At 31.1% G+C, this 9,565-nt stretch overlaps 1 protein-coding gene across 6 annotated transcripts; it reads right to left on the reverse strand.

Annotated features, from left to right (window-relative positions):
- Nucleotides 1-5,526: 5,526 nt before the first annotated feature.
- LOC108472727 (low-specificity L-threonine aldolase 1) lies at nucleotides 5,527-9,104 on the reverse strand. Of its 6 annotated transcripts, none has more exons than XM_053022020.1 (10): nucleotides 8,991-9,104; nucleotides 7,893-8,340; nucleotides 7,683-7,794; nucleotides 7,461-7,511; nucleotides 7,171-7,242; nucleotides 6,952-7,084; nucleotides 6,771-6,829; nucleotides 6,458-6,558; nucleotides 6,102-6,168; nucleotides 5,527-6,015 (listed from the first exon to the last, which is right to left on the reverse strand). In XM_053022020.1, exons 2-10 carry the CDS (start codon nucleotides 8,333-8,335, stop codon nucleotides 5,941-5,943), a joined length of 1,113 nt encoding a protein of 370 aa, XP_052877980.1. In that variant the 5' UTR covers nucleotides 8,336-8,340; nucleotides 8,991-9,104; the 3' UTR covers nucleotides 5,527-5,940. The 6 variants fall into 6 exon arrangements, 5 of the variants coding, with proteins under 5 accessions (XP_052877980.1, XP_017629770.1, XP_017629768.1 ...); XM_017774281.2 differs by having other exon boundaries at nucleotides 8,882-9,003; XM_017774279.2 differs by lacking the exon at nucleotides 8,991-9,104 and adding an exon at nucleotides 8,789-8,923.
- Nucleotides 9,105-9,565: the final 461 nt, after the last annotated feature.

Below are 9,565 nucleotides of genomic sequence, written 5' to 3' on the forward strand. Positions count from 1 at the left end.
TGAAAGAAATTCTAGATATGTTCCACCCTTACATCACACATGTACAAGATGTCAGGTGTGATGGAAATTGCAGATTCTGAGCAATATCTGTTTGTCGTGGTTATGGCGAAGATCAGTGGCTCTATGTTCGACATCAACTGCTAGACAAGTTATTGAGTTCATATGATGTCTATGCTAGAGTTTTCACTGATGGAATCGATGAATTACGTAATTCATTGTGTTTCTCACAATCGCCTGCACCAGTAGAACACTGGATGGTTATGCCTATGACAATTGTCCTGATTGCCAACAAGTTTGGGGTGATCCTCAATTATTTAACCAAGCGATGTGACATAACTTTCTTTTCTCTTTAGAGAGGTCCAGAACATTTTCAATACCACCATGCTATTACAATTGCACATGTATATAATAATCATAATGTGATGGTACAATTAGAAGGAGATTACCCAATGCCTACCATTTCGGCTTATTGGATCCGCCATAGAGCCCCGTCCACAGCTGGATGGCAAACCATGTATATGTCACGTCTGAAATTTTATAGACAACTGAAACCTTGTAATCTCAAAACACCTGTTATAACTATAGAGGATTATTGTTGAATAATATTAATTTATTATATTTTAGCATTTTGCTCATATTTTTGTATTTATGTATTCATATATATGTTTAGCAATAATCCTATAATAATAAAAATATGTTGAATAATAATAATAATAATAATACTTATAATATTTAATAATCATACAATAATAATACTTATAATATTTAATAATAATACAATAATAAAAACATGTTTAACAATTAAATGAGATAAAAAGTGAGTAGAGAGGTGATAATTAATTCTTAATCATTACAGTAGAAAGATGTTAATTACTAACCAATCAATAAAGTAAAAGAACATTAATTAATAACTAATTATTAATTATAGTAAAGGTGTGTTATTTATTAGGTGTTTTTTAGTATGTTGGGTTTTTTAGCCAACCCTAAATTTAATGGGATCCATTAATTACATCATTTAACTAAGCATATTGTACATACATGATTACAAACAATTACGCCAAAATTTAATTATTAGATAATTTTGAAGTGAAACTTAATTATATTTTAATTTATACTATTAAACAATGGTTAATATTTCTTTCCTCATAACAATAACGGCGAGCCAAGAGAAATAGGACCATGTCCCTCTGGTAAAAGAGGATCTAGGGAGTAGGGACAGGAGAAGAAGTCTTCATTTTTTCACTCTCTTTTTACCATATATTTTTATTTTGAATATTGGGATTATACAAAATATACAGTCTCTTATTATATATTAAGAGGAGGAGCCATGATTGTAACAGGTGAGGAAATAAGAATTAGAAAATGTTAAAAATAGAAAACAAAATTGTTCCCACTTAGAGTAAGAAAAACACATCTCCTGCATTTGGAATCTCAAACCTACAAATAGGGCAGCACATTGGAAACTAAAAAGGATTAAAATATAATGTCCTCTCCATAATTTCCCATAGCTGTTGGAACCAAGGAGATATAGCTAGCTAGATAGCTTGGGTTAACCAAGTTATATAGGTAGGTTGCTTCACATTTAGGTTGTACCAAGAAAGGAATGTAAAGAAAACCCCAAATTTACCCTAATTAGTTAACATTGCCAACTACCACTATTCCCTTAGGGTTTTGTTGTTCCATTTTTGGGCTACATTTCCATGCATTTCTACATAGAAAAGATAACGCTGAGAGATCTTGCAAGTTGCAATGTTTTCTTTCTCATATAATTTTAAGCGATAAACCTTGTTCTCTTTGGTACAATAATAAAGTTTTTGCTTTACCTCATAAATTGATATTTAAACTAATTTTATTTATGGTCAGGTAGTTTATCCGACCCGAACTAGGTCAAGTTTGAGTGAGTATTTTTAAAATATTTTTAAAATTTTTAAAATTTTTTAATAGGTTTTTAGGCTAGTCAAGCCAAGCCAAAAGTGGGCATGTGCTTGGTCTTTTTTTGGAATCGGATCTTGGTCCAGTCCGACTATGGACACTTCTAATCTAAACTATACTATTTTTCTCATCTCAATACTTAAATTTTTTTTTCATCACAAATGATACTTAAACTGTTTTTTTTCTCAAGTTGACAACTCCGTTAGTCTAACTGTTAGTCAAATCATTAAGTTTATTTTAAAAAAATGCTTAACCTACTAATTGGTACCTAAATGATGTTATTTATTTCTCATTTTGGTACCTAAACAGTTGTTTTAGTCACAAGTGGTACATAAATAACTTCTATTATTTAAAAATTGTCATGGTACAAAAAAAGATAAAATGTATCATTTTCTTTATACATATATATATATATTCTTTTTACTTTATTCTTTATTTTTTCTTCTCCCTCTTGTCTTGGGCTTCTTTTACTGGTGTAAACATTTTGGGCTTTATGGTTTTGATCAAGGTTCTCAAAATTGGAACGATGGTTAAACCGATCAAACGACTAGTATTCAATTTGAATGGTTCATATGATTTGATCAAAGACATTATTAAAAAATTATAATAAAAAATAAAAATATATATTTTAAATAGAGAAAATCACTTCCATCATTTTTTTAGCTTGGTTCAACTAACTTGTATCAGTTTCTAAGTCAATTAGTTCAACCCCTATTTCTGGGCCAATACCTTGATTGACTCTCAATCAATCATCAATCCGGTTTGGTTCTAAAAACACCAATTTTGATCAATGAAAGAACTTTTTTAATCGTATTAGGTTGAGTAAACAAGTGGTGAATTGAAAACAAAATTAATTGTGAGCATATTCACCTTGGGAGGATAAATTTTGAGCATTGCTAGCATTGTCAGACGAGAGAGAAATAATGTAAAAAAGAAAATAATTTTTTTTTAAAATTATTTGTTAAAGTTTATTTGACATGGCAATCTATTATTGGCTAGAACTTTTTTAACGGATATAACATTTTAATGTATAATAATGAAAGAATAGTTTGGTACCACTTGTGATAAAAGAAAAGTATGTACCAATTTGGAAAAGAAAGGTATAATTTTGGTACTAATTTGGAAAAAAAAAAGAGGTATAATTTAGGTACCAATTTGGACTAATGGAAGTACCAACTTGGGAAAAAACATAATTTAGGTATCACGTGACCAAAAAAAATTTAAGCAACAAGATAAGAAAAATGGTATAGTTTAAGTATCAATTATTTGTGGGTTGAACCGCAAAATTTAAATCCTATCCATTAGGGTGCCAATAAATGGTCTTAATCACTTCTCTCTCTCTTTTAAGCTCATCGATAATCAATTCTAGAGCATAGAGAGAGATAAATAAATGGTTTTTTTACTAAAAATGTGCCAGGGGTAATTATTTAAAAAATAGTTCAACTTTTAGATTATTTAAAAAGTTAGGATATTTTTTTTAGATATAGATCTCGCCACGCTAGATGACAAGTCCACTATGCAAGTGACATGTCACTCACTTGAAAAAAAATTGAGCTAGATGGCACATGTCAACATATTGTGTAACTGTCACTTGATGTTGTAGTTTTAGATTATGCTAACATGTGGCATTTTACAAAAAAATTAAAAAAAGAAACAATAAGATTATCATGGAATGAGATTATTTTTGACTCCGTGAACGATACCCTCCCTAATATCTCTCAAACCCCTCCCTTCTAAAAAAATTCATCCATTATTGATTCCCTTACTCCCAGCATCCGCCAACATAGCAAACAATTTCATTGGTTTAATGTTACTAGAAGAGCAATGCATTACAATCATTGTCTCGACATCCTCATCATCTAAGAGTTGCATCTTGTTATATATATATATATGAGGATTTGGCAAAATTAGAAATTTGTAGAATAATCTGGACATCATTCTCTCACAACATCAAGTGATTTTTGCACCAATATTTTTTTTTTCATTTCATCAAGTTTTACTCTCTTGTTGAACCTCATTCCTATATGATGGTGCAATTCAAATACACAACCAACTTCAGTATGGTGAATTACCCCCATCGAAATGGATTGACAAGGGCATAATCTCTCAATTATTTATGATGTTTCTTTTCTTGAATTATTTGTGATAAAATCTGAAGTTATTTCATAGCTCGAGCCCAAAAGATCAAGAAGGTGTCCAAAATATTATAATTAAATGATTTGAAAAATCAAGATTATTTCATTATTTTCCTTTTTTATCATTTGAATTTTAAGATGTTTTATTTCAAAATAGAAAATTTTGTAATTTTTCATGAAAATTGTGATTTTAATGATCAGGTTTAGATATCTTATTGCAATTTCTTTCCTCTTAACAATGAATATTGTTGGGATCGACCCGATTAAGCAACAAGTAAAAAAAAATAGCTGAATAAATTTAGAAATTGAACAAAAAAATTTGACATGGAAAAATCCCTCAAAAGAGTATAAAAAACCACGAGTAAAAATAAATTTACTATAATGGAAAAAAAACAAAGAGTACAAAAGATGGAAATAAAAACTAAACCCCGAAAACCTGAAAACAAAATACACTCAAAACGTAAACACAAACTTCTCTAAATGTGTTATGAGTTATAATATCTAATGGGTGTATTTTCTAAGGTTGTAAAAGAGCGCTAAATTCATAGGTCACATAATAATAAAATAATCTAGACTAATCAAAGTTTGATTAAAACAAATAAATAGAGTTTAACTAAAAAATTATTTAAAAGTCATCATACTCAACAAATATAATTTAATTAAATATGAATTTTAAAATTATTTATATTATAATTTTCATTAAAAAATGAAATATCATAACAGAACAATTACAAAGCAATGAAATATGATAACAATTATAAAGTGTTATCAAGTAAATCAAAGTTGCAAAAGGAATTAAATAGAGAAAATCATAATGGAAGAGATCAAAGTTACCACAATCAAAAGGAGACAATGTTACAAATAAAATGTAATTAGTAGCAATATATTATGTTTATTAAATAGAATTGTTTTTTAGAAATAGGAAGTGTTCTAATATTATGTAAAATTTTTGTTATAAATACAAGATACACAAATTTGTTTACAGCCTTTACAAATGCATCCCTATTCATCACTTTTAACTAAAATTCATGTAAAAATATTTTTATAAAATTACATATTCACTCCCATTAATACTAAAAGTATTTTTAATAACTTCATGATTGGTACTATTTATTAATTTATTGTCAAATTTGATTATAATATATTTAGTTTTATTTTTAAACAAACAATTTTGTAAAACTAATCTTCTCTAATAATTTGTATATGATCAACTATAAAAATTATTTATGAATTACTATAAATATAAAATATTTTTCAAAAATTAATATTATGAATTATTATTTTAAATTAAAATATTTTTCAGTACCCGTGTTTTGTACTTTAATTTGGATTCATTGCGTAGGGAAATGAATTCCATTTCACTTAAAAAGAATGTATTATTTTTATACATTATTTAGAACATAAGAGTTTGTGAAATGCTTGAAAAGAGCTTATTTTACTTGAAAAAAACACCTATGAATATTTTAAAATGAAGAATAATATATATATATATATCTAATGCAACCAACTTTACACCAGTGCCACAACCTAAAGAAACTAAAGTATGAAGCAAATTAATTGATGATTCACATGAAAGGTAGGCCCAATGTCAAATCATATTTAATGGGGCTCATATGTCGCTAATTTTTTTTGGTTCTCACCTGAAAGGGACCCAATCTGCCCCTCCCAATGGTCCCTATATATCCTTGCAATATCTGTCTCCTTGTTTGCCACTTCTTCCATGCAACACAAAATGAAACATTTTACTAAATGTAACAGAACTTTGCTTTACTATTATGAGACTGCCCTTGCCTTCTTTTTATTTTGTTGTTGGTATGAGAATAGAAGAAAGGATTGTATATATTCTTATGAGTGTGATCTCTTAAGTATAAGATTACGCGTATGAAACATCCCGAGACGTTGATATAGAGTAGCTCCCGATTTCTTGGTGCATACCAGTGAAAGCTTGCTATAATATTGAAAGAAGAAGAATATAAGTTGCATGGCAAAAATCATCAAGAGGCTGGAATCTTAAGGAATGATGATGTTGATCACCTGAAAGCATGACAAAGTGTAGTGCACATCACTTGATGAAATTTGGTGGTGGAGGACAATTCGCATCCTGAATCACCATAAAACACTCACCATTAACCTAATATATCTAGCTTTAATACTTGTACAACTGTATAATTGTTCCGGTACTATTGTCGAGTTTCTATGTATGGGAACTGCTAGACATGATACAGGTTCTGCTTTAGCTGATTGAATGCAATTAACCATCCAAAACCATGGTTTTGGGGCTATGAATATATACACATGTCATTATCATTAAACCTGCAAGTTTAATCGATTTCCGAGTAATTGAAAGCAATATGAATCTATGGGATGGTTTTTTAAGGGAGAATACTGACCTGGATAGGCCCTTTGGCATTACAAGTACACCATGTTCCTCTAAATTCTTGTATAGTTTCTCTGCTGTGATTTTTGAGCCCTCCACTATGTCAACATATATCTGTTGAAATAAAGCCTTTGCTTTTAATTTTTAACATCAAGTTTTCCTTCTTTCTTTTTCTTTTTCTTGGTGAACACGGAAGCAACAAGTTTTGTACATATTATCTTTACTAAAGAACCGAATAGCAACTCCAACCATACAAACTCGAACCCGGTTTGCACAGAAAGAGAAAATTGGCATTAATGTAGGTTTCGTAACTATGCCATACTCACAATATTGGTTTCCACTGCAGCAACATCCACTTTTAGACCTTTGATTTGAGTTAGGCCCTCTGAAACCATACAAAACTAACATAAAGTTGATGAATTTTTACACGTTAGTTCATTGATTGAAAGCAGAGGAGGAAAGTAACTTCTGTTCTTCCAAACCGAAAAGTTCGTATATAATCTTTACCTGCTAACTCCTTTGCCTTCTTGTGATCACCATCAAGCTTTTCAACATTCTCTTTCAAGGCAACAAAAGCGGCAGCGCAGATGAAGCCAACCTGCCTCATCCCACCACCTAAGGTTTTCCGAAGTCTCCTAGCCTAAAAAAGCCCAAAAAAATGCGGAGTTTGAGCATAAGTTTCATAGATTGTAAAGATCTTTTTGCAGCAAAGTCTTTTGCCTTTACCTTGGTAATGAAGCTTTTCGAACCAACAATGACTGATCCAACCGGAGCACCCAAACCTTTTGATAGACACACCTACCACAGACAAAATAGGAAAAAGTTCCTTACTATATAATCACACTGTATGCAAGATGTTCGATAGATCGAGAACTTTGCAGAATAAAGTCGTAATCTAGCAAAACAAAGACCTATAAACTAACATTACAATTAAAACTGCTATTAAGTAAACTTATCGGTATCCTTAGAAGATGCCGAAGCTGAAATAAAAAATAATGTTTACACAAAGTGTATACCGAGACAGAATCCGCAGCTTGTACAAGCCTCTGAACTGGAACTCCAAGTGCCTGCCAGACCAACCCTTTAGTTAGATACTTGGACAGATACACACTGATAAGGAGAGAATTGGGTTAGTATATAAGCTGTTCTGATTTTTCGATGAAACTTAAACAGGAAGATCAGCAGGCCATTCAATTGCAACAAGATATAAAGCGTAAATATAAAAATGTTTTACTCACCACTGATGCATTGAAAATGCGAGCCCCGTCGATGTGAAGCTTCAAGCCGTTCTTCTTAGCTAGCTCTCCAACTCTGTCGGTGTATTCCGCAGACAAGCATCTACCACCGGAGCTGCATTGAGTATTAGTGAAGTAAACAAATCATTTAAGAACTTCAACTGAATACGAAAACTGTAGACTATAGATCATATTGTCATGAATGATTCTCACTTGGCATGTGAATTCTCCAAGCAAATCAACTTTGTAGTTGGGAACACAAGCTCTCCTCTCGGATCTCTAATAGCGACTTCGATTGAATCGATATCCATTGTTCCATCTTCATTGTTCTTGACTGGCCTTGGATGTACACCTCCAATTGTTGAAATACCACCATTCTCATAAATATGGATATGAGAATTGTCACCAAGAATGACTTCACTTCCTCTTATATCACAATGAACTAGAACACTTATGAGGTTACCCATGGTGCCTGATGAGACAAATAGACCGGCTTCCTTGCCCGTGATCTTGGCGACCTCCGATTCTAACCGGAACGCAGTTGGATCAGCACCCAAGACATCATCATCAACTTCAGCAGTGGCCATTGCAGCCCTCATTGTCTCTGTTGGTTTTGTTACTGTATCAGATCGAAGATCCACTGTTCTAGCCACCATTGTTGCTGAAATTAATCCCAGAAAAAAAAACACAATCAAAACAATATTGATTTTGTGCAACCATTTTCAAACTAAAATGAGACAAATTTTAGATGTCACATGAATTTAGTGTCGAAATCCATAATTTGTGAATTTATCCCATGACATGTTGAACTAGTCTCAAGGAAACTCCATCCGTTAAAAAAGAAAAGAGAAAGGAAATTGGAGAAATCTAAAAACCCATTAAAGAATATGCACGTGCACTCACTTTCCTATACTCTCGCATATAGAAAGATATATAGATACGTGTGTATATATGGCCATATTTAACCGATTTAAGCTCTCCTTGTTTCATTGCCTTAAAAAGCCAGAACGTAAAACTTATGACCCAACAAACAACAAAGAAATACAAGAAGCAAAAGAGAAAGCCAAAAAATCAAAAACTTTTACCACTGAAAGAAATTTCAAGCTCACCTTTTATAGCAACACTAAAAACAAATTGTTGTAGACACAATCAAATTCAATGAATCAAATATTGGGATATAAAAAATAATTTCTTTTGCATACCTTAACCTTCTCAAAGTTGAGACAGTTTTAATAGCCCATAAAATAAGATGACTGACAAAGAAGCAGATGAAAACGAAGTAGGTAGATTGTTTTTGTCACCTATACTTACCATACAAAGCCTTAGAATAGAAGAAGTTTGAAGAGAGTCACAAGAGAAACATGAAGTTATATATAATAAGCAAGTTCATGATTTTAGTTAATGTTTTGGTAGCTTTTGTCCATTATCTTTTTAGTTTTCGTGATGGAGACTTTCCTTTCTCCTTTCCCACTACGTTTGAATTTAGATAACTGAAACAAAATTACGATTTAACTCTTAAATGCTAATCTAACAACTACTTCACCAACTTTAAGATTACTGCTTCATCTTATCTCTTGGGGGTTAGTTTACAAATTTTTCCATTCATAGCTGAAATTCAATTGTATCCGAGGTGTCATTTCAATCCTAAATCAATATCAGATAATTTTGGGTTTAATCCAAGTTTAAATGGATTTCAGTCATTATGGTGTTTTTTTCAATCTATTTCCTAATTTAACATTTTAAATCAAAACTTTTAACATTTGTCATCTTAATGTCTTCCTTAAGTTTTGGGACGGCCTTTGGGGATCAACATTATTAGAGGATAATCTGGATCAAATGAAATATGAAATTTCAAGTTTCCAAATTTCATTTTGGGTAAGAAAATT

Source organism: Gossypium arboreum, chromosome 11, assembly GCF_025698485.1.
Source record: "Gossypium arboreum isolate Shixiya-1 chromosome 11, ASM2569848v2, whole genome shotgun sequence".
NCBI classification, from domain to species: Eukaryota; Viridiplantae; Streptophyta; class Magnoliopsida; order Malvales; family Malvaceae; genus Gossypium; species Gossypium arboreum.

Excerpts from the sequence above, each read along its gene's own strand:
- LOC108472727 (XM_053022020.1), bottom strand. The coding sequence starts at position 8,335 with ATGGTGGCTAGAACAGTGGATCTTCGATCTGATACAGTAACAAAACCA. Across the intron at positions 7,795-7,892 it reads TTGGAGAATTCACATGCCAA|CTCCGGTGGTAGATGCTTGT; the intron begins GTGAGAATCATT and ends TACTCAATGCAG. Across the intron at positions 6,169-6,457 it reads ATGCCAAAGGGCCTATCCAG|GATGCGAATTGTCCTCCACC; the intron begins GTCAGTATTCTC and ends ATGGTGATTCAG.